The sequence below is a fragment of the Pipra filicauda genome, unplaced genomic scaffold (genome assembly GCF_003945595.2).
Source record: "Pipra filicauda isolate LSUMZ 115617 unplaced genomic scaffold, ASM394559v2 scaffold45_size4122338_pilon, whole genome shotgun sequence".
NCBI lineage: Eukaryota > Metazoa > Chordata > Aves > Passeriformes > Pipridae > Pipra > Pipra filicauda.
The window spans coordinates 626,811-654,708 of NW_024104598.1; the positions used below are offsets into that span (position 1 = coordinate 626,811).

The 27,898-nt window shown below is 39.7% G+C and overlaps 2 protein-coding genes across 9 annotated transcripts in view; both read left to right on the top strand.

Annotated features, from left to right (window-relative positions):
• The first annotated feature begins 287 nt into the window (after positions 1-287).
• Positions 288-6,918, top strand: CD59 (CD59 molecule (CD59 blood group)). The gene is made up of 4 exons (XM_027728741.2): positions 288-378; positions 3,125-3,197; positions 3,868-3,969; positions 5,346-6,918. The coding sequence occupies exons 2-4, from the start codon at positions 3,134-3,136 to the stop codon at positions 5,537-5,539; spliced, it is 360 nt and encodes a 119-aa protein (XP_027584542.1). The 5' UTR covers positions 288-378; positions 3,125-3,133; the 3' UTR covers positions 5,540-6,918.
• A 5,184-nt stretch (positions 6,919-12,102) lies between these two features.
• The window catches only part of LOC113991979 (golgin subfamily B member 1-like), a 37,767-nt gene continuing 21,971 nt past the window's right edge, over positions 12,103-27,898 (top strand). For 4 of the 8 annotated variants that reach the window (XM_027728798.2, XM_027728806.2, XM_027728801.2 and 1 more), the window contains exons 1-14: positions 12,279-12,321; positions 15,571-15,628; positions 16,262-16,405; positions 17,188-17,334; positions 18,278-18,400; positions 18,978-19,136; positions 19,496-19,681; positions 20,571-20,693; positions 20,867-20,980; positions 21,830-22,151; positions 22,525-22,634; positions 22,976-23,093; positions 23,626-23,717; positions 24,193-24,344. In XM_027728798.2, coding sequence (XP_027584599.2) covers positions 15,584-15,628; positions 16,262-16,405; positions 17,188-17,334; positions 18,278-18,400; positions 18,978-19,136; positions 19,496-19,681; positions 20,571-20,693; positions 20,867-20,980; positions 21,830-22,151; positions 22,525-22,634; positions 22,976-23,093; positions 23,626-23,717; positions 24,193-24,344 — 1,835 coding nt within the window. In that variant the 5' untranslated portion in view covers positions 12,279-12,321; positions 15,571-15,583. Of the gene's footprint in view, positions 12,121-12,262; positions 12,322-15,570; positions 15,629-16,261; positions 16,406-17,187; positions 17,335-18,277; positions 18,401-18,977; positions 19,137-19,495; positions 19,682-20,570; positions 20,694-20,866; positions 20,981-21,829; positions 22,152-22,524; positions 22,635-22,975; positions 23,094-23,625; positions 23,718-24,192; positions 24,345-27,898 lie in introns of those variants that run through there. The other 4 variants (XM_027728800.2, XM_027728804.2, XM_039385977.1 and 1 more) reach the window with 3 other exon arrangements.

Genomic DNA, 27,898 nt, shown 5'->3' on the forward strand with positions numbered 1-27,898 from the left:
TATTCCAGGACAGGTTGGACAGGTCTTGGAGCAACCTGGACTAGTGGAAGGTGTCGGAGTTGGAAAGAGATGACCCTTAAGGTCCCTTCCAAACCATTCTAGGGCTTGACCGCGAGTGGCGACGCATGACAGGCTTCGGGAAGAACGCGCGTGAGGGCGGTAGCCGCGTTCCCAAAAACCCTTCTCGGCCTGTGGAAGCAGCGACTGCGCAGCTACCGCCCGTTCCCGCTCCCTTGGGATCGCTTCTCCCGCCCTCGGCGCCCCGTCGCCGGGAACCCGGCGCTCCGCCCCGCCCCGCCCCGGGGGCGGCACAGGCGGGCCGGGCAGCGCCGCAGCCCCCGCTCCGCTCACACCGGGCGGCAGCAGGGGCCGGGGAAGGTGAGCGGCAGCGGGGCCCGGCGGGCAGCGGCGGTGTGGGGAGAGGAGTGTGGGGGGGAGGGAAGGCTTTTCCCGGGAACGGCGGAGGTTTGGCTTGGCAATGTGTGTTTACGCCGTTTTTAGGGCGGTGGTGTTTTGCCCGTGCCCGGGGCTGTCCTGAGTCACGGCGGCGGAGCGGCCGCACCGCACTGCGCTAACGCGGGGCCGGGGCGCTGCGGGCACCCCTCGAGCGGCCCCGGAGAGCCAGGGAAGGGAGCCGGGGGCACCTGCGGGGGGTCTGGGCACGGGAACGAGTGACCTGGGCAACTGCGCAGCCCGCTGCTCCCCGCAGGCGTGGGGCTCGTGGTGCTGTTCCCTGGTCCCCGCAGGAATGGGGCTTTGTTGTGATGTTTCCTGGTTTCCGCAGGGACGGGGCTCATGGTGCCGTTTTCCTGGTTCCCGCAGAGATGGAGTTTGTGATCCTGTTCCTTGGTCCTACAGGGATGGGGTTTTTGGTTCTGCTCCCTGGTCTCCAGGGATGGGGTTTTTGGTTCTGCTCCCTGGTCTCCACAGGGATGAGGCTTGTTGGTCCTGTTCCCTGGTCCCCGCAGGGATGGGATTTGTGGTCCTGTTCTCCCATTCTCTGGTCCCCACGGGGATAGGGTTCATGGTCCTGTTCTCTGGTCCCTGCAGAAATGGGGCTTGTGGGGCTCCCATTCTCTGGTCCCCACCAAGATGGGAATGGGGCTCCTGGTACTGTTCCTCTTTTCCCTGGTCCCTTGCAGGGATGAGACTCGTGGCCCTGTTCCCCTTCTCTGATCCCCGCAAGGATGGGGCTTGTGGTCCTTGTCCCCTGGACATCCTGCAGGAATGGGGTTTGTGGTCCTGATCCCTGGTCCCTGCAGGGATTGGGGCTCGTGGTGCTGTTCCCTTTTTCTTGCCCCTTTCTGTCGTAAATTGTGATTTATGGTGGCAGTAGCAGCAGGTTTGTCCGCCTGCCCTCTCCCAGGTGGGACTGCAGAGAAATTCTGTTTCACAACGACGCACTGAGCCTTTCATTGCAGTTGTTGTTTCTTGTCATTGAAGTGGGTTGGATGCTTGGGTTAAAAAAGCAATTTAGAAAATTCAGTCTAGGAAATGTTTTTGGCTTTATTTCTTTTAAGCCGTGATGTGAATTGCTGTCTCTATATATTATTTTATTTTTTTAAGCTAAAGTGTTCCTGTTTTTAAGCTAAAGTTTTCCTCCCTGTCATTCTGGAGTACAGAAACAATTACTCATTTCACAAAAACAGACTGGTTGAATTACTACTGGCCCTGATGATTTTTATTCATTTGCCTTATATTTATTCTGGTCATGACTTGGTTTTGCTAAAAGGCGAGACTGTTTTCCCGTGCTGACACATTGGGTGACTGAGGACTCCTGGAAGATGGAGAGATTCCCAGGGAGGTTCTGTTTGCTGTCCAGAATGGCTCTTGCTGTAACCACCAGACCAACAGCCCTTCTGCAGATTCACGTCACTGTGGGATGAGCCTGTGGCCTTGAAGGGCTTCTTTTGCAAAGTTGTTTACCCCAGAAAAATCAACTCATCTTGCACATTATGGTTATGTTTTTCTTAGTTTTTCTGCTCTGCTGCGGGTCATACAGACAGGAAAAAAAAGGTAGTAGCCCTTTTTTTTTTTGTTGCATTTTTTATTTTGTTAGACACAGGTTTTTTGTTGTTGTTGGATGGGATTTTTTTTTTGTCAGTAGGAAAATTAAAAAGGGTTGAGAAGCATTTAAATATTGTTTTGCTATAAAACCATCTTTTCAGTCTTCTGGGAGAAAAAAACTCCAACCTAGCATGGTTATGGCTGCATATAGAAATAGCTTCAAGCAGAATTAACAGGGTCAAGAGCAGTGATGTGATGATTTTATCATGTGTAAAACTTGTTTTCTGAATACCTTTAATATTCTGGGACTTTCAGTCCCTCTTGGGCTTTGAAGACAAATATAAAATCACGCCCTCCTAGCACAAGTATGGTCCCCCCTGTCCCCTCTGTGCCTGCTTGATGCCTTCTCTGAATATCCTGCTCTGCAATAGCAGAGATTTTTTAGTGGGAGCTCTGATTGCAGTTCAGACTCTGTGCAGAAATCTGTCTAATAACTCCTGCTTTGGAGCTGCCTGTGTTCAAACGAAATCCTGCCCTTCCCATCTCCCTGCTGCTCATGGATTGCAGCAGTCATGGAGACCTGAGCCATCGCTGCAGGCACTCGGTGGGTTATTGAATATGTCAGTCCCTCAGGGAGAGGGAGAAATTTTGGGAGAGGACAGGCAAAAGCTCCTTTAGAACAGCCAAACATCTTGCAACACCATGAGAGAGAAGAAAGGAGCGCAGTCTGCCTCCAGGGTTATTGGGGAATTGCTGTGAAAGAAAAAGCATTTGAGACATAAATGGCCTTTTTTTTGTTGTTGTTAGGTGCATTTGTAGCTGTGAGGAATAGGGAGACCTGTTGAATGGTGTAATCAGAAAGGAGAAATGAGACCCATCTGAGCCTGTCAGGGCTCAAATATCAATTCTCAGAATAAAAATCCCGTTCTCAGAATAAAAATCCTCTCTTGGAAAGTGAAGTTATTTTTCTCTCTTGTCTCTTCCTATTTCTCCTGGCCAATGCTTCCAGTTCCATACTGAAGTCTCGAAGTCTGGATTCCTCACTGGGGATTTTGCTAGTTCCATGTGGCTTTTAAATATAATTAACATGTAACATCTCTTTATGCCTTCAAACTAGGGAGGAAGCATGACCAAGATGAACTTCATCCTGTTAACCGCCTTCATTGTTCTGGTTGCTTTTTGTAGTTTTGGTGAGTAGAAGGGAGGGACCTTCCTATGTAATGTTGTGACAGGGGCTGAGAAAGTCATGGCAAAATGCCAGAGAAGGAAAAATAGCCTGGATTATTTCATACCACTTTGGGGAATGACAGTGACCTTTGAAACAGGGCTTAGTTTCTCTCTTAGTTTCTGATTGTCTTGGGTCAGAAGAGAGAATCAGGATGTGATGCTGCTTAAAACAGCAACAGACTGTGGTGGTTTGCTGCTGGAAGACTGGGTGATTTGGAAACCAGTTTGTTTATGAGAGAGAGAGATGAAATAAAATAGGGATAGAATAAAATTGTGCTGAAAGTGTCATTGCCTGTCCTTTCCTGCCTGGAAAAGGCAGTCTTTTAAGAGCAGATAAAAGAAGCAAAAATTTAATACCTTGTTCTGCAGGCATATAATGGTGCTTTTAAAAATGACATGAGTACATGCTTCAAAATCTGCCTTTCAGAATTGCCAGTTTTGATTTGTACAACTGACATAAGCTCGATTTTAGCTGAAGTCTTGAGTTTAATAATTTTAGCTTGAGTTTAATAACCAGGCATTTGTTTTGTGACAGTTAGATGCAGACAGTGATTATTATTTTTTTTTCATTTTTAATGCTGCTGCTGTCTCAGTGCTTGATTATTCAGTAAAGATAAACCCTTGTTTTCTTAGGTTCTACCCTAAGATGTTACCACTGCGAGAACAGCCCTTCCTTGTGCAGGTCCAACAGCACTTGCTTAACGAATGAAGATACTTGCTTGCAGATGAAATTTGGTATGTATGGTGTCCCACAGACCTAAAATAAACACAACTTGTATCAGTTTTCATCACCTGTGCATCTCTAATCTGGCCTTAGTATGCATTTTTAAGCCTCACTCAAAAGAAGGTTGCAAATCCTTTTGAAGGTCATGCTTATATCGAAACAACTGATAATGTAATGATGATTTAGGCAGTTGATTTATAGTTGTATAAGCATATATACAGATGTCTGTATATCTAGATTTAAGAAACAAACAAACAAAGAAACAAACAAAAACCCACCCAAAGGAGCTGGAAAAAAATAGGAGACGGCACTGACTTTAAAATACAAACTCTTTGCCCTGAATTTGTTGTGCTTTAAGAACAGATAAAGAATGTGCAGCCCACAAAATACACCTAAAGATGAAGACTCTGTTGTTTATGAATTGTCACTACTAAAATAAATTCACTTTTCCTGAGGGTGAAGGAATCCTCACAGACTCGCAGAATGGTTTGGGTTGGAAGGGACATTCAAAGATCATCTGGTCCCACCCCCCTGCACTGAGCAGGGACATTCTCAACTAGAGCAGGTTGCTCAAAGCTCTGTCCAAGCTGACCTTCAATGTTTCCAGGGAAGGAGCGTCCACCACCCCTCTGGACAACCTCTGCCAATGTTTCACCACCCTTATGTGCTCTTCAAGCTCTATCTCCTGCATATTCTTCCCTGAAAGGGCTGTCGAGCCCTGCCACAGGCTGCCCAGGGTGGTGGTGGAGTCACCATCCCTGGGGGGATTTAAAAGCACAATTTATTGAATCCAACATCTGCATTTCTCTTGGATTGCTGGTGATAAATGCAGGAACTGTGGAGTAGCTCCATGGAGCGCTAACAACACCATTGCAATCACAAGCTTAATATCCCAGATCCCCACTCAGCATAGCTGAGGGTGCAAGACTTAGCAAAAGGGGTCCCTTCTGCGGAGGGTGAGGGGGACAAACCCACCCACCAGTCCCTGCAATTTCATGTCTCATCCCCCAGTTATTTTCTGTGCATTTTACACCTTATTAACCACTGTTGTGCAAAGTGCTGTGGGTGGGAGTGTGGTCAAACCTTCCCTGCCTTTGTGGGCACGTGGTAAGGGTTATTTCTTGGTAGGAGGTGAACAAAACATTTGTGGGTATCAGGTGTGAGGCTGCAGAGCTTCCACCTCACTCCACATTCATCCCTGATGCCATGGCAACACAGACCACCAGACCTCCATCCAGTTGCTGTGTTTACACCATGTCACATATTGAGCTTTGCATTTTCTCCAGTGTTTTGTGCTTCCAACACCAGGCAGTGCTTTTCTCTTTGTACCAACAATGGTATTGCTGTCAATATGCTCTCAATCTGTTTAATTTATTTTTTTTTGTAGGTAAATTGAGAACTTTCTCCTGCTGGAAGTTTTCCCAGTGCAAAATGAATGAAATTGCCGAATTCTTCCAGCTGGATAATTTTGAATTCTTCTGCTGCCAACACGACCTGTGCAATGAGGGGGCCATTACTGGGGTTAACAAAGCAGCCTTCAGTGTTGCCTCTGTAATGGCCATGTTATGGATGCTCCTGTAATAATCCTGATTCCTATGCTGTACTTCCAAGCTAAAATTACACAAAACCATTAACTCTTTTCTATATTGTACTTCTCACATTTTCAGTTCCTATCTGTGGGCAGAAACATTACCTTTCCATTCTAAATTCTGTTTCCTGAGGTTTTATCTGTTAAATCACTGTCTCTACTCACGGGAAGGAGATGTGTGCTGTTACCAGTTACTGAGGTGTTTTGATCTATCCCCATATTCATAGGGAAGAGAACTTATTAGGAAGTAGTGTTATTATGTGGAGAATTGGGGCAAACTCCAGTGGGTGGTGTGAAAGAGAAGAAACACTACAGTTTTTCTGCTGGAAACCATCATATTTTTACTATCCCATAAACTGTAATTATTGGGTGGCATTTCTGTGGGGTTTGGTTTGTTTTTCTTTGGATTTGCGCTCACCACAAGAAGTGTTGGCTCATAAGTATGACCTTGCTGCAGGCTTCTGAGGATGGAAATATTCAGTTTAAAGTAATGTAGACTCTTTGTTTCCATCACTGTAACTTTTTTTTTTAAACAAGCCAATGATATAACCTTGTCAAGTACTGTTATTTTGAGAGAAAGCATCTACATTTCTTAAGCCAAAACCAAAATAATGCTGTAAGTGAAGAACACTTTTCCCTTTTTTTTTTTCTTATATATATTTCTGTGAGCATGTAGACAACATGTGCTGGCTTCTTTTTTTATTTTCCTCATGTGATATCCATGCCTAGGATTTTAACTGAGCATGTGCTTTGCACTGAGTATTTATTGGTATACTGAAAATTGATTATAAAATGCTAAAGAATTGAAATGGCACATCTAGTTTACTTTCCCACCTAGTTGGGTTTTGGTGACAACAGTGACATGTAAACTTAACCTTTCAAGCTTCCACCTAAGAGTATTAAAACCTTGCAGAACTTTATTTTTTTGACTTTTATGCAACTCTATAAATGCCAATGCACAGTATAAGTGTGTTTATATAGCATGAATAGAAGCTGCTCAGTTTGGATGTGTGAGAGGTCTGGAGCTGGAATAGTCCGTGGTGGCCTTTGATACATCTCTGGTACCTGGGGACCCTCTTGGTCAGGTATGATGCCAAATTCTCCGTTTTCTCTTCTGGAGCTGTTGATATGTCCCTCCCAGAGTTGTGGTCCACTGCCAATGGAATATCCTCTTCTTGAGGACCCTCTGCAGGGTGCCAGTGATGCCAGTTCACCCAGGCAGGACGAGGGCGTTGCTCCATATCCACGGTGTGCTCTGCGACGTGTCTTTTGGTTAAGCTTATCATAGCTGTGAGAGTGTCCTGGGATCTGTCCTATCACTCCAAATATGGAAGTCATCCTGTCTTTGATTAATAAAAATGTCAAAAAAGAATATGTGGAGTGAGCGTGTGGTGATTTATCAGCCTGGTATTTACAGCTGGATACAACTCCAGTCATTTCCACGCGAGGTGCATCCAGACTTCCCATCCAGAGACTCTCAGCAAGTTGCAGGTAGACTTCTCTCCTTCCTTCTTCTTATTTCCCACCTGATTAACAAAAACAGACACTAGAAGATAGTAATTTCTGCACAGTGACCAAACTCAGGCTCGTTTTAGGTGAAAAAGTATTAAAGCACTGACTCAGTGTAAAGGGGGGAAGGTTTGTAGCAGATTGGTGTCTTTTGTTGGACAAGCTGATAGTTCCTTATGCTTAAATCATCTTGGTTGCAGCATTTTTTCTCTGCTGTATAGTCAACACCTCTCTTGATGGTGGCACTTTTTAGCTTGTTTTATTGCTGTATGGTCTGCATATATAAAATATTCTGCTTTTTTAATTAGTGCAAACAGTAGCTCTGTATTTTGTCTGAGTTCAAACAATCATTTTTAATATTTTATTTATAGCCTTGAACACTTTTTGTGTCTAATTGATAATATTTCTCCTTCCTTCCTCTTCTAGAAGCAGTTTTGAGCAGTAGAAGGCCACTTTTTTTGTTAAGATGAACAGCAACATTGTTTAATTCCTGTTAGGTTTGCATTTTCTGAGCCTGCAATGGGCTGCCTGATGAGCTCTCCTGCAGACTGTGGAACAGTGACTGCTCCTTGAATTTTGGCTCTTCCGCCACTGCTGCTGTGTCACGTCCAGATTTCATGGCCAGTCCTCAAAGACGGGTGACCAGAGCCATTAAAATCTTAGATGAAATACTGGAATTTGATCTAAAATTCCATTTAGTTATGGTAAGACAGTCTAGTGGAAGAGCAGCAGGACCCCCAAGTCCTCTTCTGCCAACTGGTTAGCTCCCAGCACCTGCTGGTGCTTGGAGTTATTCCCAGTCTTTGGGGTGGGTCTCACAAAATGGAGCTTGAACCCCAGGGACTCCTAACTTTAGGCCACCCTCAGTGGGAAGTGCAGCTGCCAGGTATTTAAGACACAGGATAATGCAAGAGAAGTTCAGGATGACCTTCTGTATCACTGTGCAAAGGTGTCTCTTGCCCTCTGCAGTGAGTGCTGGGGAACTTGCCACTATTGTCTGGGTTGTTCTGGTTTCATTTTGTAATTATCTAAATGGTTTGCTCTGCTCTGAATTAGAGGCATAATTCAAACCTCAGCCTTAGCCATTTACCTCTGAGTGTGCTTTTTATGCCAATACACATAATTTATATACTAATGGCCCTCTAATCATCAAATCTAATAATCAGAAGATGATTAGATGATCCCTGCATCTACTTCTCGATATTCATTGCTGTCATAACCAGTAGTCCCTGTTTTTTTTGGGTCACAGGTTACACAGGAATAAGAAGAAGGAGGTAACAAATGGAAGGGGTAGCAGCAGCAGAAATTCATTCTTGTGACCTGTCTTTACCATTAATTCCTCTCTCAAGCCCTCATCCTGCTTTCTGCCTTCTGCATAGTGGTAACCAGCTGTCTTTGACTTGAACTTGGGCATGGAGAGCTTGGAATTTTCATGGTACTGGTAGGAATGTGGGGCTGATATACTGGGTTGATAGGAATTTGGCTTCATCCTGTGTGAAGTCCTACTCTGGTTTTACCAACCCTTATCAAAGATGAGGTGGGATGTCTCCATGTTATTTCAGGATGCAGGATACTGTGGAAAGGAGCAGATGCGTGGGAGAGAGCAGACAGGCAGAGCAAGCAATTTCCTCCCACTGCTATTTGGAATGAGAGGAAAGAGGAGGCTGACCAGTGAGCAGCTTTATTTTGTAAAAAGGGAGAGGAACTGCTAAGATAATAAAATAGTTCCAGTAGAGAACTGCACATTAAGTAACTCACTGTTGCACTAACTGAGGCATCTGGATACTGCTGTTATATAAATATTAAATGCATTTAATAACAATGGTGTTCTTCCAGCTGGAAGAGAGTTTAATGTGTCTCTGAGGGGCTTGGATCTCTCTGCTAAATACAGTCAGTTCCAGGGTTGGCATTAGAGCAAGGGAGTTTGGCTGTGCCTAAACATCCAAGAGAGCATTGTCTGCAAGATCCCTATGTCCTGTTCAGGCAGAAATAAGCACTTTTTGACTCGACACAATGTTAATACTGCACTAATTAGGGCACTGCTAACACCATTCTGCATTTGTCTGTGGGATCCCTGAAAGAAGGACCTTGTAATTTCTACTCCCATCTTCCCAAGAATAATTTATATACTGGGATAAAATCAAGACCCGCAGATGATATTATCTTTATGGGTTTATATTCTGTGTTGATCATTACAGTATGACAACTTACTGCATAGGAAAAACTGTCCTGGAGCCCAGAAAAGGGCCTGCCTTAAAAATGCTTTTGGTTTCTTTCTTGTAAATGGAATGAATCAAAAAAAAAAAAAAGTATTTGGAGCAAAGTTTCCCTCCTGATTAACAAAATCTCTGCATGTTATGCAATGTTGGTTCTATTTAAGTGTTTAGGAGTCTTGCATTGATTTAGATGCTTCCAAATCCAGATCCCAGCCCTGTTCTGAGTTATTCATGGCACACTACTGTTGTTCAGGAATAACAATTTAATTCCTCACTGCACAGGGTTGGCTTGATGCTTAATACAATTGAAACCAGCCACGTACACCATTTTGATGGCTAAAGATGAGAGTGAAGCATGTGCACTCCCATTTTCTCCTATTTCAGCTATTCGGAGATGCTGCTTTGGGGCAACTTTGGAAAAAGATGGTGCTATGGAGGTACTGCAGGATGGGGATAAAATTACAAAGGTTACAGGTTGAATAGATGGATGTTGTGGTCAGATTGACTTTGGAATTTGTCTGGGAGGCTGCTGTGAACGAAATTAATTGGAGCAGGAAATAGTGCAAACATGACTGTCTGCCTTGTGCTCTGCTAGGTGCGTGAGGAGCACAGTGCAATAATGAGAATATTGGCTTAAAACTTTCCATTGTTTTAAGGATCCAAGTTTCCTCTGGGTTTCATTAAAATGCACAATATTTTTGAATCACTCACTAGCCCAGCAGTGCAACAAGGTGTTTATTCCCCCATTTATATCCCACACAATCCTTATTCTCCAGGTGATTCTCCAGGAAGGGCTCTGTGTCCAAGCCTGCAGTGCTGGAGTTCATTCCATGCTCAGACTCCTATTTCCAGAGATGCCAATGTCTTCCAGAGAATTTCACACATCCATCATCAGCTGACATGCCACTAAGTGGTCCAGGTTTGGTGAGAACATGCACAGCTCAGTATAATCATTTAGGTTGCATCCCAAAAAAATGAAGATAAGAGTCTGCAGCGTTGCACTAGGAAAGATTAAAATTATTAAAATGACAAACACATCTTGAAATCTAATTTCTTGTCAAGTCTGATGGGTTTCTTCCTTCCTGCTCCCAGTCATGTTAATGTTGTAGGCTCCTGTAAATTAAGGTTTATTCTCTGTCTGTGGTCTATAGGATGAAGTGATGCTTGTCTGGGGAATGCTAGGGCTGTAGCCCATAATTCAGTGCCAGATACTGCTGGAAAGCTGCAGTTTGCACACAGCTAAAATGACTATCTAAAAGATTGCGGAAGACAAAATACAAAAGCTGCTGCTGTCAGATATGATGTACAGCTTTTGTACTTGTATGTTCTACACCATAGAAAGATGGAGGTGGTTTTCTTTTTTTCTGCTTAGAAAAAGGATTTTCAATCCATTCCTCTCCCTGAAAGCTAGATCAATAAAACTATTGTTATGAAAATTGCTCTCCTAACTATATAGCAACCAGTTTTTCTAGTATGAAAGTTTTAACTTTATTTTTTATATATATGTATATATATAAAATTCACATTATACACTGCAATGTAATGAGGTGGTGGAATTTTACTGGAGACTTTGGCATTGTTCAGCACAGGCCAGTTGTGAATTTTTGGGATGCTGTGCACCTATACCTTTACTAAGAGGTACTTTGAGACCACAACTGAATGAAACTGGGTCTCTCTTCAGGAATTTTTTTCAGAGTCATTCACTTTTCCCTAATGATGTTTATACACATTGATGAGGTCCCCTCTCAGTCATCTCTTGAAGCTGGACAGCCCCAACTCCCTCAGCCTTTCCTCATAAGAGATGCTTCAGTCCCTTAATCAATGTTGTTGCCCTGAATTACCTTGATCTCATTTTTTAATTGTCTCGGAGGGTCATTTTTTATTTTTCCTTGGGTTACATTTTTGTTCTTCATAACTTGTAATGTTTTGCTTCTGATGGAGCTGATTTCTCTACCTTGCTAAAATAATTACAGCTGAACCTGCTTGAGACAGAGGCACTTAGAAAATGGGGAAGTTTCAGGTTCCTAACCCTTATTACAGTCAGATTCCAATTAACTTCTCTGTTACAAATCATGCAGTGTTAGCTCACTTCACAAAGGAATACTTACTGTTTGGTATAAAAGACACATTTAGATGGAATATGGAAAGTTGACATTACTTTATTCAGTGTTGAGGTACACGGGGATCACTCCACAAAACATGTACATCGCTTATCAAACCTTTTAATTATTTACACATTTCAGCAAACACAGGAATTAGTTCAATGGCTTACAAGTCACATAGTTCTCTTTGTTCATTAGTATTCTATCTTCTATCAGTTATCGGTTTCTTGCTTCTCATGCTAGTTAGTCCACATTTTCAGTCTTTTTATTACCAGTCTTCCTGTTATCTTTTTATTATCTTTTTCCCAGATAGGGCATCTCTGGTTCATGTAACGTGTGTCTTCGTGGGAACTGCATTCTTGGTGTCCAGGTCTCAACAATAAATAAATAAATTCCTCTCCCAGGTCTAAAAGAAATGAAGCACATCAGGCCTTAAACTTTCAATTTGTTTTTCTAACGTACGGACGCCCCCCAGATCTTGTCATCTTGCATTAAACAAGAATATCCCCCTGCTGCTGCACAGGTTCCTTTTTAAAGGGATACAATTTGTTCGGTGACAGGTGTTAAATCTCATCGCGTTTTTCACAAAGCGACGCGTGACCACCTGAGGGCAGCACAGGCCCGGTGGGTGGAGGAGCGACACAACATATAATACACAGCAATGTGTAGGAGACGTGTGGAACTCGTACGGAGGGTCCCTGTTATTTTCACGAGAAGGAAGTTTAGGAATAACGCGACATAAATACGGTAAAAATCCCCAAAAGCCGTGTGGGAGGCGGGCAGTCCTCCGGGCCGCCAGGGGGCGCGGCGGCGCGGGCGGTGGCGGTGCCGCTCCCGGCGGGGCGCGGCGGAGGCTGCGGGGCCGCAGAGGCGGCGGCGGGGCCGCACCGGGGGCTGGGCGGGCTCGGGGCGCTCGAGGGGCTCGGCCGCCCCTCCGCCGCCCCGCAGGTGAGTCCGGGCGTGGGATAAATCCCTGCCCGGCTGAGCCTCGGCCGGTGTGGGTGGAATCCCTCGGGGAAAGGCGCGGGGGGGGGGTGGGGTGGGGTGTTGAAGTGCTCGGGGGTCGTGGACCCCCAATCCCATGTGCTGCTGGAGCCGGGATGGGAATGATGGGAGTGATGGAAATAGCTCGTTCTGTTTCTGTCTGCCTCCCATGCACCTCCGCTGCTGTGGTCTGCCCTTAGAAAATAGTGCTTCGATTGTATGTTATTTTTATTATATGTCTATATGAAATAATACGTATTTATTATAGAAATTAATATAAATAATATGTATCACCGAACTACTCTTAAAATTGTTATTTTTGTTATTTATCGGTTTTATTATTTATTGTTATTTTTATTTATTTTTTATCTTTATAAAATATTTAATCTATAAATAAAAATGTATATATTATTGAATCAATATAAATACTAATGCATATTATTATTAAATTATTATGAATAATAATTTATACTATTATAAAATAGTATATATTTTATATATACTGTATAGTATATATTATATATGCTAAATAGTATATATTTTATATATATATTTATACTGTTATATACTATTATTCTTTAAATGTGGTCAGTGTGATCAGGATATAGTGCTTGTAACAGCTACATAAATATATTAGTATATTTTTACAGAGTGTGTGTGGTTTGGTTAACACAGCTCCAGTTTGTACTTCTTGCCTATATGTCATATGTTCATGTAGATTTTGCTCAAGATTTTGCCCAGGTTTTGGCCAGGAGCTCTTAGTTCATACATGACACAGTTCTTTTGAAAACAAATTTGTCTTGTTCAGCAGAAGAACCAACATCCAGACAAGGGTTAAACCAAAAGTGTGCAGATACGAGGAGAAAATAATTCTATTAAAATGGTTTGCTTTCAGTGGGCGTGTTCACAGCAGAGAGTTTTTCCAGGAAATGGATTTAAAATAATAAAAGACTTAGCTGGGATTTTACACGCTCTGTTTTTCTGCTTGTAGAAGAGAAGGAGGAAGGGAACTGCCCTTATATTCCTTGGTACTGAGAGGGGCAGAGTTCTCCCTCAGTGATTTCTTCCACAGTCTATTTCTGCAAGAGAAGGGGGAAAGGTCCTTCCTTAACAGCTTGATGGTGAGAACTCAAATAAGTGCTCTTCGAAGGCATTTTTTTATCAATATGATTTTGGAATAGATGTGTGAAAAGCTAGACAAACACCAGGAGTTCTGTGAGAGTCAGAAGACTGTTCCTCTGCCTGGGTAGTCACCCGGAGAGGGATTTGTAAGATTAATGTTCAGTGTTTTGCCATGTAGTTGGTCACCCTGAGCTGTGGGACTTGTGTGAGTGCTGCACAATGAGCTGCTGCCCAAATCTGTATGTGCCCCTTGTGCTGGGCCCTGTGGTATCTGACTGAGGGGAGGAAGGTGGCTGGAAAGTGCCCAGGTGCATAATACCTTGTTAGGTTTTCTTTAGTTGGATTTGGCTGCAGCTGGTATTGAATGAATATGAAGGCAAAGCTGCCACTGGGACTTTTCTTTTTTGGTAACGTCCTGTTGTGATAAGAGCTGAAAACTCACTTGTACTTTCAGCATCAGGAGAAACTTGTTTCGTAAAATTAAGTGGCATCTGTTGTATCTCATGGAATTTGTGGAAGATAAGATTATCCTGCTGTTCTTCAGTAAGGAGATCGATGGCCAGGAGTGTGTGGTGGATGCAGGGAATGCATCTTACATGCAGCAGGGCATGTAAGATGAGCAGGATGAAGGGCTGGCAGTAATGTGAAACCTTGACAGTGAGAGCGAGCAGCTTGAACTTGAAGAAAAGCAAATATCTGTCATCGAAACCTTCAGAGAGGAGAGCCACAGAAAATTTGGACTCCCTGTTTCTCTTATGCCTGGTGCCTGAGAGTGTCCTAGGCACAGTCTACCAGAGGAAGGGAAATGGGGATCAAAAACTTACCTGAATTGAGTTTAGATGTCCTTCAAGGAGAAGGGATCAAGTTGAGTGGTCCAGGAGCTTTAACTTCTTGTCTGTACCCCAGAAAAACAGGAAAAATACATTGTTGTTGGGTAAGGAAAGCTTGGTCAGTTTTATTTCCCAGCATGATCTGGAAAACTTGTCAAAATTCAGTGTCACTGGTGTAAATAACTGCTCCTTTCTGCTGCGTTTTTAAGGTGTTCGGGTAGGAATGCTGGCAGGTGAAGCAAACAAAATGATTGCATCAGTCAGGGCTGGAAATGAGCTAAAAAATTCATAAATGAAATACAAATGCACCACCATGTTACATCTAGTGAGTCACTGTGTCCTCTTTGTACCCGGGTAACCCTTTTATGTGTGTGGAAATGAGCTTTTCACTGAGAACAGGTTTGATGTTACAGCTCTGGAGTAGTTGTGAGAGGAGTTTTTTACTTACAGGTTCTGTAATTCCCATCCCCAAGCCCATGGTTTTAATGTTAGGAAAGATCCCTGGAGAATCCAGTTTGGCCTTGGAGGTGATGTGGGCCATAGATTGCAACCTGTGATTCCTGAGTTTAGCTTGGAAGTGCTAAACAGCTTTAAATGCAGCCTCTGCTATCAAGTCTGCATTCTTTTAAAGATAAGACATGTGCTAATGTTGATTATAAATTGCTCTCCAAATTCAGGGTTGGCCTGGGAATGCCTATTTCAAAAGTCTCCAGTACAGATGACAAAGGACACATGATTTTCCTCTGGGTGTTGCTGTGTGAGAGGGAGAATTACTGAGCAGGTGCGGTGCTAGTTGTGTTTTTCAGATGTGCAGCAGTCACAACCATTAAAGCAGTTGGTTCTTTAGTGGTTTGTAGCTTTCTGTATGATTTCTTAGAAATCCACACTATTTTCCTGCAGTGACAGGCAGTGTTTAAGGTCAGGTTAAATATTAGCAGACTATATGTGGTTTGTATCTTCTATTTATATGTTGGAGAAGCAGCTGTGCTGAATGATGAAGACTTTTTATGGATTATTTTTGGTAGTAGTGACGTTCTACTGCCCAGCAGTTTTTAGAAAAGGCATATTACACATATTTCATACATGATGTCATTATTTCTCAACAACTGGTAACATGGTGGAGATCAGAGGTGCTGTCAGAGTGAACAAATGAGTTTCAAGCATTTCACAATGAAGTACATAGGGAGAAGTCTGAATTAATTACAGCTCTCTGAGAGTCTCTGTTACTTACTGTGCTCTTATTTCATTTCTGTTTTCAAAGCCATCGTGGAGCTATGTGGAAATGGGGTAGTGGAGATGATTCTCCATCCAAAACAGTAGTAAGTGCTGAATTACTGTTAATATCTTAAGAATTTAATTTAACTTTTCTTATACTAATCATATGTATTTGCTCTGTTATAAAAGAGTTGTTTGACTAGCTTTGCCATGACAGTTCTAGGACTCTAAAAGTCAGGTTGTGTTCTTGTTTCTTATCTACTTGGTGTTTAATCTCTCATGCATAACCCAGCTGCTGTATTCCTCTTCCCTCTGCTTATCTTGCCTTGAGGAAACATCTGTAGGAATTATATAAGCTTTAGCCCAAGTGTATTTCTGTGTAGAGTATGTTCAGTATCAATATTTTATTGATATTTATTTTATCTCCCAACACTGTTGGTTGTCACAACACAAATACAATGAATGAGGAAGTTCAGTTTTAGATACCTGGAATGCTTTGATGATTTTGTTGTAATTCAAACTAATATTCCTAAAGCAGTTTTCAAGATTTACAGTTCTATGTGAGGATCAAACTTGCTAAAAATGGCCTGTTGTAGGGATATATAGTAAATGTAAGTTTTAATATTTAATAAGATTTGCTGAATTTAAAAAAAACCCCAAACTCAAGACACCAGCTGCAGGCTTTTTGAGGTTGTCTGCAGAATTTTGTTTGATCCAAGCACAATTAATCCCTGCAGGCTGCAGGCTCCCAGGATGCAGGAAACATGTCTGTGATGGATTTGACTGAACAGCTGACAAGCACTGAGCAGCTGGTGGCACAGCTAAAGGAGCTTGTCAGGGAGAAGGATGCTGAGCTGCAGAATAAAGACCTTCAGTTAAAGGTACTGAGTGTGTGTTCTGTCAAAAAGATTATTTAAAAGACCCCTTCAGTCCTGTTTATAATGTTTTTATAGATAAAATCTGTTACAGTAGCTCGAGGAGCATGGTCACAGGGAGCTGTTATGGTTTCTGGACATTGCTGCTTTTTCCCAGCATGTGTTTTGTTCCAGGATTGAACTAGGAAGAATTTATATCTAATATCCTAAAGGTTTTTTTGGGGGTTGTTATTCTTTTCTCTGTTTTTTTAAACACTCATAAGGTTGGTCTGTTCCTACAAGACTTATTTTTCCACTTTTTATAGAATACCTTCTGTGGTTGTGAACAGCCAAGTGTTAAAATATTGAATTTTTTAAAATTCCACTGTGAATTAAGTAATCTCTCTAAACAAAATGAAATGAACTTGTATAGTATTATAAAATATTATGAATCAATATTATTATAGAAAGTATAGTATTTTGTCTTCCTTTTTGCATAAAAAAATAATTCTTCTTTTTAAAAAATCAAGTCCAGAACCTGTACAGCGATGAAAAAAAATGAAAATTTGTATCATAATGCTCTTCTGTACACTAATAATAAACCATGTGCTGAAAGTTTAAATAATAGAAAGAAAACTTAAATAATGAAAATGAGACATTGCAATGTCTCATCAGGGGAGAGATTTTTTTTTCTTTATCGCTTCAGATTTCTCCCTCTCCTTTTTTTTTTTTTTTTTTTTAATGGAAGCACTGAAGGAAGCAGTTGTCCATGGAGCTAATTTAGTCCTTCATGACTTTGATGTTTGTAGGAGGAGAAGGAATCTGCTGATGCCAAACTTTCCAAGCTGAAGCTGCAGAACAAAGCCAAGGTTGCATCATTAACCTCCCAGTTGGAAGAGCTTAAGAAGCAGTTAGCAGTAGCAGGAGGCTTAGAGGCAAAAGCAGAACCAAAAAAGGTGAGTGTTCTCACATTTTAAACCATATATAATTCCTGTGGGCAGTTTGCCATGCTGGACTCCATGTGGAACCAAAGTTCACATTAGGATCAGGGTGCTGTCAATTCATCTATGTTGCTATTTAATAGTTTTATTTTTCTACAGACATTTAGAAAATGGTACATTCCTTTCAAATTGTTTTAGTAAAAAAAAAATTCTTACTGATCTTCATCTTATTATCAGCTCAAAGTTTTAACACATGTGAATCAGGAAGGAAACATTTTGAGAAGAAATGAAAACCTAACTTATTCCTTAGGAAATGGAAAACTGTCCTTGGTGGCAAAATTTAAATTAAGTGTTGGAATGTTTCATTTAAGTGACAGGTGTTTTACTGTTAACAGAGATCTGTTTGTAGTAACACAGTTGTGCAAGTAGACTTTTACTTCTTCAAAATAGCATATTTGGACTTCATACAGCTTCTAAAATAACTTTAGTGAGGCTTTGGTATTTTTAGGGCATTTGTTTTTTAAAGCAGTGCTGAAAGGGAACAACAACAGCTTGTTGCAGTCCCTAATTGTCCTCAGAAACGTGCAGTGCCATTATTTATGATTCTGATCTATTTTGCTAATAAAACATGCTTAGCAATTGCTCTCGATAACATAATAATAGTGTTTATAACCCAGCAGTTACACCTATGGAAATTAGTCATCAATAATTATCATTAATAATTTAAATACAGAGACTTTTACGAGCTTAATACAAATTCTATGCCTGGTTTGTCCAGCTTCTACATGGAATGTGGAATATATAAGAGAACTGAAACACAAACCATGAGTAAAGCCCACTTTTTCTCACTAATATTATTTGAGTAGGTAGAGGTAAAGAAGCCAGGTGTTACCTGTTAATGGAAAGCAGCCATGTTTTCCCTATTAATGGAATACAAACCTCCCTGGTTTTTTTTCAGGCATCAAAAGATGGTGACCAGGAAAATGCTGCAGCAAATCGTGGGAAAATATTAGTGCTGAGAAGGAGAATTGAAGAACTGGAATCCCAGATCACCCAGAAAAATGAGGAGTTACAAAAAAAGGTAGCATTTTGCATGATACCAAGTGTGTGGCTTTCCACATTTGTGTATAGGATTATGTTTAAATATATTTATTTAAATATGTAGTTAATTCTATGCTACTAAACACATATTTTGAGAGTTTTCTGTTGAGGAGTTTATATGCTACAACTTCCCTGAACAAACGCAGTGGAATTCTCTCATTTTGCCTTCAGTGAGCAGTGAATCCTGAATGAATGGAATAGGATACAGAAAGATGAACTTTGTGGGTATTTAAATCATGTATTTTGAACAAAAATGCTGGCTTGCTTCAGTTTTTCTTGTTGCAAAAATGAGTCACAGCAGGAAGAAATGTAGGCAAGGGCTGATTACATGTGTTCTGTGGACATGACTGTTCTCTCGGGAAGGTGGCAGGAATGTGAGCGTCACAGAGAAAAAGGTTCAGTAAGTAAAGATTATACTTAAAATTGAACCAGTTATACATCTGACTGTAATTTTTTGAGTACCCTAATACAGGCAGTAAGGAAATAAATGCAAAGCAATCACCTGTGCTGTGGATGGAGGCAGAGATCTCAAGCAGTGCTGTGTTTTTCACTTGCAGAGTGTTGAGCTGGAGGCCCAGCGCTGCCGTGGGGCTGAGATGGATTCCACGCTGGCAGAGAAGGAGAAGAGATTGGCTGAAAGGGATGCTTATATCATGGATTTACAGATGGCCTGTGGGGCTGCCAGTGAAATACCCCTGCCCAGTGAAGAATTGAAGGTATATCTGCACCTCAGATATAAACTCTCCGTAGAGGTTTCAAGGAATCGGTGAATTCTGATGCCTCTCTGAAGCACAAATCCTCTGCAATTAATTCGTGGGAATAAAAATTCTTCACTGATTATTTTCATTTATATTTACTTACAGTTTCATTTATCTTTGTTCTGTTGTCATTACCGCTTACACCAATTAGTAGCAACTTCAGAATATGCTGAGAAATTTAATTCCAATTAAAACCCAACCTCAGTTTTGAGTTTAATGTTGCTCTAACTGAGGGAAGGGCTTCATGAGTGCTGTATCTTTTTTTTTTTTTTTTTGGTGTCTATTCTGCTAATTGTCTTCTGGTTTGCAATTTAAAGAATCAGCTAGCAGCTAAAGAGTCATCACTGCAAAGCATGGAGATTCTAGTTCAGAACCTTACCAAGAAGGTTGTAGACAGTGAAGAAAAATGTAGCTTGTTCCAGGAACAGATTGAGAGCCTTAAAAATATTCAAAGCACAGAGAGAGAGTTTTTCCAAGGAAAAGAAGCCTCACATATGAAAAATGTAAGTAAACATATTGTAAAAATATTGATCATTTTTTGTGAGAGAAATTCTGTCTTGGCTGTAGTGTTTAGGAAATGATATTTTTCATTCTAGATAATTTTTGATTAGTGATCTATATAGTGTTCAGATGAAATTGTTAAATAATACTTAAAAATAAAAAAAAAAAAAGTGGAGCTAGGGAGCATGTTACCCACTCCTTGATGTTACCAGGCTCTTTTACCTCCTTTGGAAGTTAAAGCTCAGATTTTAATGTGATGTGTGTGTTTTCTCAGCATTTGAGTTCTACCACATATGAAATTACTCATCTCAGTGTTTCCCACATCACTGGATGTCTGAGTTTATTTAATCTGTAACAAAAATGTTACCTTTGATCCTGAGCAGACCACACCTGTTCAGCAGCACGCAGGGAATTAGTTTGGATCCAGGAGAGAGAGGAGAAGACAGACAGCTGAGGCTGTAAAAGCCATTTTGGGGAGCAGATGTCACTCAGATACAAATTTGGGTAGGACATGGGTGAATTTATTCAAAATGTCATTAGCAAGATGCCAAAAGTTAGATCCAGTTCTTATAAAAATGATAAGAGGACTGAAAAACACCTTGGAAGTAGAAAACAGATTTTTGAGGAGCAGACAGCTGAGTTTCAAAGTTGCCGTTTGGGCTTAATTGATAGAAAGTTGCTAGAAATGAACGTGATATTTGACTATTTAGCGTATTTACTGTTAACTGGAAGTAATATTTAGGCTTAAATGGAATCCATTATCTTGCAGTGCCTTTAGTTAGACAATGCAGTGTACTTTTACTTACAAAAAGAACTTATAAACATTTACTTTTAAAAGTTTGCTTACACCTTTGTGGTCTGGTTTCATATTTACTTTCTTTGTGGTTTTAGGTACGTGTGCTTCAAAAAATCATCCAGGAGAAACAAAAGGAGCTGGAAGCACAAAGAGAAAAGCATGAGCAGGAGCTCTTTAGATTAGCTGCTAAATCTGATGCAAGTGCTGACCTAGAACAGGTTTGTTGCTTTGGAAACTCAGTAGCTTGAATTTGGAATCATGGAATTACTGAACTGTGACACAGTTCATATGTCTGGCTGGAAAAATAAAAATCAATCTTATTCATTCTCTTCTGAAAGTTTTAACTGCTTTATAGATTACTTGATTATTTAATTTAATTATTTTTTTCTAGCTCCTAAAGGCCTTGAAACAAAAGCTCCATGAAAAGGAGGAGGTCATGCTTGGAAGGACACAGGTGATAGATGTCTTGCAAAAGGAACTGGATGACAAAGACCAGCAACTGAAAGTAAGAAATGGCATAAATGCACAACTAAATTCATCAGGTCATTTACAACCTCAAAAAGCTGTCTGGTTTTACATGGAGATTAGTTTAGGCAGTTCTCTGGGAGGCTTTGACTATTTGCTAGTAATGCAACTGTAGTTATTGAGACAAATATTAATTCCAGTTGGGAAATTACCTTAAAGGAGAGTTAAAGTCCATAAAGTATAAGACTGTCAGCTCTCACTCTTACTTTGTCTTGATAATTTTGGGAACCTGCCACGTAGGGAAGACTTTGCTGTCAGAAGTTTTCAGTTTCTCTAGTTAGCGGCTGCAGTGAGCCCCAAAACTGAGGCTTTTTGTTCCTGCCAAAGAGGGTGTTTTGCTAGTTTTGTGCCTTTCCTTTTGCTGTGTTGCAAAAGCAATACCTAATCAAGGTTCTTTGTGTTTAAGCACCTGCCATGATCTCTCCTTTTAACCTCTGAGCGATGCTGCTTCAGTTCAGCAGTGTAGAAAGAAGATGTTGTGGTCTCTCAGCTAAAACAGGCACATTATGGCCTGTCTGGAGTGCCAGGTCCAGCACTTCAGCCTTTTTCCTTTTTCTTCAGTATTTCATAGAACCAAACATTCTTTTTTATTTCATTTTCACCTATGGGAGAGGTTGCATGTGGTGCACTTAAATAGTGATGCCATTTAGATGAAGTTTTTTGAAAGTTAGAGCTGAGAAGCTTTTGTAGTAGAGCCAAGTTACCAACAGTAGCCCTAATTTTTGATTGTAATGTATGTAGGAATACCAGTATAATATTTGACAGTGATAGCAAAAATACTTTGCATTTAAATGTAAATGTTTTTGTGTGTTGTGTTTATTTTTAACAGGAGATTAATGAAAACCTGAAACGTCTCCTGTCTGAAAAAGAAAACCTCCAATCTAAACTGGATGCTGAGAAACATGTAATGAGAGCCCAATTAAAAGACATGATGGAGAAACATGAGCTTGAAATGACAAAAGTTAAGGAGAAATATAATGCTGAACTGCATGAAATTCAAGAGAAACATGAAACTGAGCTGCAAGAGAAGGATCAGGCCCTGTTTCAGCTTCAGAAACAAGTGGCAGAACTGAGTGGGAGTGGACAGAGTAACTCCAAAGAAGCTAAAGATCTGGAATCTATAACCAAAGAGAAGATGGAAGATTTGGAAGGTATCCTTTTTAAACAGTTGTCGAATGGAAAGGGTTTCTTTGCCTCAGACTGTTGTGTATTTTAGGCCAATTTTGTACCTGTTGCAAGCAGAACTACATTAAATTTAGTGGAATATTATTGCCACACCAAGTAAAGTATCTATGATCAAGTGCTGTAATAATGAGGATTAGAGGATCATCAAGACAATCACATGAACTATAAATTTCTCACTACGTTTCTTAATTGTTATATTTTTCTGTAAATGCCTTTTTCTTCTCTAAGTGTATAACTTCCAATTGCTAAAGGAATTAACATAGTTAATCTTTCTGCTGTTTTAAATAGTTTTAAATAGTTTTAAATAATTTTAAATAATTTTTACTTCTTGTTTTTTAGTACAAGTGAAATTAAAAACAGAAGAGGCCAGCAAATCTGAAGCAAAGTTTCTGAAGATGAAGGCCTGGTCTAAATCAAGAATCAAACAGCTGGAGGATGAACTAAAAAATGTATGTGTAACTTTCTTTAATACCCCATGTCTGTCTTAAACTGCTGTGCTTAGAGATTTGATTGAAGAAAAGTAAAATATGGGATAAATAGAATATTAAAATAATTTACTTGAAGAATATATGAATAAATGTATAAAAATGGAATGGACAAAAAATGTCGATACAAGATGAAGTTTAAACAAAAATAGTACAAACTGATATTACCAGCATTCAAGAGTAAGTTTGTTAGAGACGAGCTACTTTATTGCACTTTAAATATTCCTAAAAAATAAAAAAAAGGTTGCATTGACTTCGCTGTGCTTTTGCTGCATTTGAAAACCTGTGACTATTTTTTCTTTTAGTTTTCCTCAAAGAATAGTGATGTATCTGCCTTAAACAATCGTGTCTCAGAATTAGAAGTCGAAAATAAAGAACTGCAGTCAAAACTGCAATCGTTGTATGAAATCAGAACTCACAATGGTAAAAGAAAATCTTCTTTTCCTTTTTTCAGTTGAATCAAAGTAAAGAGAAAAATGAATTTTCAGTTTCCAAGTGTATTTTTTTTTTCAAAAACAGATTCTGAAGTAACTTCATGCAGTTTTTAACAATAGCAGACAGTGTTTTAAGTCAGAGTTTCAGCTCAGCTTTGCCTTCCCTAAATCTACCTGTGCATAATTCTTGTTGCATTCAGGCTTAGGCAGAATAGGTGTAAACTTTTCAGGAAGAGGCATCTTAGGAGGAAAAATGAGACCAAAAATACCTGGAATATTTATGAGCATGTATACAATAAACTTTTGAGAGCAGTGAGTTGCTAGTAAATTAAGAATTATCTTTCCTTTTGTAAGGATTTGAGAGGGAATTTTTGCTTAAAACCCCAGGTAGTTTAAAGTAGAGCTCTGTTATTAATATTGCATTTGCTCTGAACTTTCATTTTGAATATTTCTTTTAAATTTTTATTCATCTTCCATTTAATTATGTGTCCTAATGAACCAAATTTATTATGTTTTTGTAGAAGAACTGCTGAAAAAGCTGGAGGTCTATGAAGAGCAGCAAAGGAAGCTGCAGGCTGATCTCGATCAAGTTACAAAGAGAGCAGCTTCCCAGGTTAACTTGCAAATTGATTTGTATGAGTTACTGATTAATGGTGCTAATTGGACTTTGAAAAGTGTCAGCTGGATTTTGGAGCTGAGAATTAATTTCGTGATAGATGGAATTGTCAGTGTCAGTAACTGTTCAATTGGATAACAAGATGACAGCTTTTGAATTACTTAAAAAGATGTAATTTCTACCTCCTTTGCCACGTACCTTAAATTACATTTTTCCAAGCAGTTTGCTATTTATTTAGTTATGTTTAACACGAGTCATCAAAGTGTGGCTGTTATTTTTGTAGGCAAAATATTTTTGATACTATATGAAGTGGTGGGGCTTGTTTTTCACATAATCAATGATAGCAATTATCACTTTCATAGATTTCTTTTATGCAAAGTGGTGAACTGTAATGGCTTATCAGCTTAAAGTATTATTCACATTTGCAATGGGGTTTGGTAAATATATTCTAATGCACAATTTCTCTCGTTAGGCCAGTGAATCAGGTAGTGTGGATGAATTGCAGAGTCAGCTCTTGGAATGGCAGGAAAGTGTCCCAGAGTCAGAGGAGTCCCGGGATCAAGTCAGAGAAGAGAAATCTGCCATGGCCTTGAGGATGGCTCAGATTGAGGAGGAGAGAGAAGGTGAATTGCTTTATTTACAGTACAATAATCATATTTTTATCTATATGTATGTGTGTGTCTGCTGAGCTTCAGGCTGAATGGATAGCACACCACCATGACTCATTTCTGTAGTCATATAATTTGTATCGTTAGTGAAATTGCTTAAATTTGCAATTTCTACTTTTTCTTGTTTCTTTGAGTTTGTTTTTCATACATTTGTCTTTTTTTGAATAATTTTTATGAGTAGTTGTGCTTGTTCTGTTTGCCATCTGAGCTGCTGCTCTGTAAGACTCCTTGAACTGACCTCAAAAGCTTACAGTCAGCATATGAAAAATAACAAAAGTGGTAAAAAAAACTTTATTAAAGAGTTCCCCATTGAAATATTAAAGCTGCCTGCCTAGAGCAGCTGATGAAGGTGTGGGGGACTGTAGTGTTGGTTCGAATTTGATGAATGAAGGTGTTGCTTTAGGTAAATGTGCTTCATATGGAGTTTCTCTTTAAGAAATTCCTTACTAATTATATTTAGAATATTGTGTAATCTGTTAATAAGTGACACTTGTATAGACCAGATGAATAATGTTAACTGGCTGTGGCTTGAAGCTAGTTAAAAATATTAAATTACTTAGAAAAATAACATTTCAAGTAATGTCAGGTTTTATAGTTTGTTAAATTATGAATTAATCGGGTGATGAGAAACTGAAGCAGTTTCTATTAAAACTTATGAAAGTCTGGTTAAATTTCAGGTAGTTTTTACTGTTTTTTCCATACCAGCTGGGTACTATATTGTAATTTTTGTCCTCTGAGTTAACTGTATGGGGATTAATGACAAATTTTAATGCACAGGGCCTACCACCATAATTACTGCAGTTAGTTAATTTGAGCCTTCTCTTTTTAATTGCAAATTGATCATGAAAATGGAAAATAATTGAAGTTCAGTGTGTAAGCACAGAAATGTTTTCAGGATCACGACTCTTCTTTTGAGGGATTTTTGTCATGTGATGCTTTGGGATTGAAAGAGAGTAATATCCCTCCATTAAATCTACTTGTGGTGCCTACAGAGCCACATGCAACATTAATAACAGTTGTAAAATTTCCTCTGCCTCAGTCCAGGTTTAATTTTGCATTTTTTTTTTCCCCTTGGGATGAGCATGACCTTTCTGTTTCTTTTTATCCTGCCGTTCCTGGTGAGCCCTCAGCGTCCCTTCCCCCTCCGCTCCTCCCTCTGCTGTGATTTGGGCAGCCAGGGACAACAGTTTCCCATCAGTTTTGTGCATGCAGGTTCCTGCAACAATGGCAATTGTAATGTTCTGCTGCTGATTTCTTCTTTTTTGGCTTTTTTTGGGAGAAAATCGCCAGCAGTACCTTATAAAATTTGCCATTGATGGTATGTGGTTCTTAGCAACACGTTGTAACAACTGCTGGGTTTTAACTTCATTTTCTCCTGCCTTGCAATACCTGTTTCTTCTTTTGCATTAACCAAATCATCTCTATATTTCTTTGTGGGAACAGCTGGCTCCATGTTTATATATTATCCATGTTGTATTTCTTGGCTTGCCACAAGTGGTTGTGACTAAGAATGAAAATCACTTCAATATTTTTGGTAGTACTTGAAATCCAGTAATATTTTAAAAAAACCCTCACACAATTATATTCCTTTCCATAAATAGCAGAACTTGGCTGCATTAATATTAGTTACCAATAATTTAAGCAATATATAACCCCACTACTCATGCCATCATGGTCTGTGACAATTTGCCATATATGACAGTTGTCTCTTTTGGGCTGAATATGTGGGGAGCTGCAAAAGCTTAAAGGATGACTATTAATTACATTTATAAATCTGAGGCTTTTTTCCTCTGCAGATCACCAAAGATTGTGCTACTTAGCATGAATAGTGACACAAGGAAATACAAACACATCATTAGTTTAAATGCACTGTGTATCTGAAAAAAGTTATTCTAGAAGTTTTTCAGATTTTTTTAATGTAATTGCAAATGAAAAGCTCCCCCCAAGCATCTGCAAAACATTAGAAAATATATTTAATTACTAATTGTTGTTAAAGCAATGCTCAATTTAACTGGAAATGTTTTAACAGTTGTCTGAGTGCTCTAAGTCATTCTAAAGCTCCAATTTCTAGCCTTTCATTTTCATGTAACAAAGGTAATTTTGTTTTTTTCATTATCAGATACTTAGGAGCCTAAATATTTTGGATTCCTAAATGACCGTGTCAAAGAAGGGGGTTAAATTCTTATCTGGAATAATGTTTATTCCTTGAACCCTTTCACTGAGAATTCTTGTAAGCAGAGGTTTAAGACCTGTGATCAACATTTGGCATTTTTTTTACAACTTTGAAAAAGTATGTATAATGATTAAAAAAAAGTGTAGAATCTGAAAAATAAACAAAGGTGTGTAAAACAAATGCTGATAAATTGATAGTGCAAGAAGCCAAAGTGTAATTGAAATCAGAAGTGTAATCCAGTTTATCAACCCCACTTTAAAAGAATCATTAATTTTTTTTTTTAACTTTTTTCCACTAATCTTTTCTGACAACACATTAGGTGTGTCGTTTTGAAATATTACAGGAAGAATTTAAATCTGTCAGGTGTTAGAGAATTGTGTGGTAATGAAATTTGTGGGATAAGTAATCCTTGGACAACTCAATTCAGAGAAGAGTATTCCCGATAGGCACGAATCTCCAGATAGTTTCACAGATGCATCGACGTAAGTTCCATGAATTTTGTATGCTGTGAGCACAACTGTGGATTGATGTGGTTAAAATCAAAGCCAAATTTGTAACTATCTAATTAATTTTTCTTTAAGTATGGAGCCACCTTTACTTTCCCTTCTTTTCCCTGGCTGTTGTGTTTTGTCTGCTTCGCATGAAATGTCCATTTCCTAATCTATTCCCCCAAATATGTTTTGTTGTGTCACAAAACAGATGGGAATGTCCTTTAAATGACAAATCATTTCTAACAATGAACAGGATGCATACCTAAGCTTTCATATTCTCAGTTTATTCAGTGTGTTTATTTACTAGTGATTCTGTATTTGTCTTAAAAAGAGTGATGTAACTAATTTGTGATAAGGTGGTTTGATACCAGTTCGCAGTGTAACGCGTGCTTGTGACTCCCTCAAATTATCTGGCTTTATAGCTCATACTAAAATCAAAGTTGGAAGGGACACGTCATTTCTGTAAAAATTAATGTAATTGTTCAGATTACGCAGTCACCAGCTGAAAAAACTGTGGGTTTTATCACACAAATATATTTTAACCTGGTAAATTGAATTGAGGTGGAATTTGGCATTTTAATTTTTTTTTGTGTATTGGTATAACCTCACCCTTTCCACTCTCCTGTGTAAAGTCTTCATTTAGAGCTGGTGAAGAAGTGAAGTTAGACTTCAGTTTGCTTCTCCTTAGTGAGATACTCAGACTTTATGTTCTACACAGCAATGTTGGAGGGAAATCACAAGGTGAACGCAGTGGATTTTAATCTTTAATCTTGTTCCTGTCAGTGATTTGTAGGGTCTTCACCCTGTCCCTGGTCTCTCTTCATGTAGTAGTGTCTGATATAAATG

Bases quoted from the DNA above. Each gene is read 5' to 3' on its own strand.
- CD59 (XM_027728741.2), top strand. From the start codon at position 3,134: ATGACCAAGATGAACTTCATCCTGTTAACCGCCTTCATTGTTCTGGTT. The intron at 3,198-3,867 runs GTGAGTAGAAGG...TTGTTTTCTTAG, and splicing joins GGTTGCTTTTTGTAGTTTTG to GTTCTACCCTAAGATGTTAC. The intron at 3,970-5,345 runs GTATGTATGGTG...TTTTTTTTGTAG, and splicing joins TTGCTTGCAGATGAAATTTG to GTAAATTGAGAACTTTCTCC.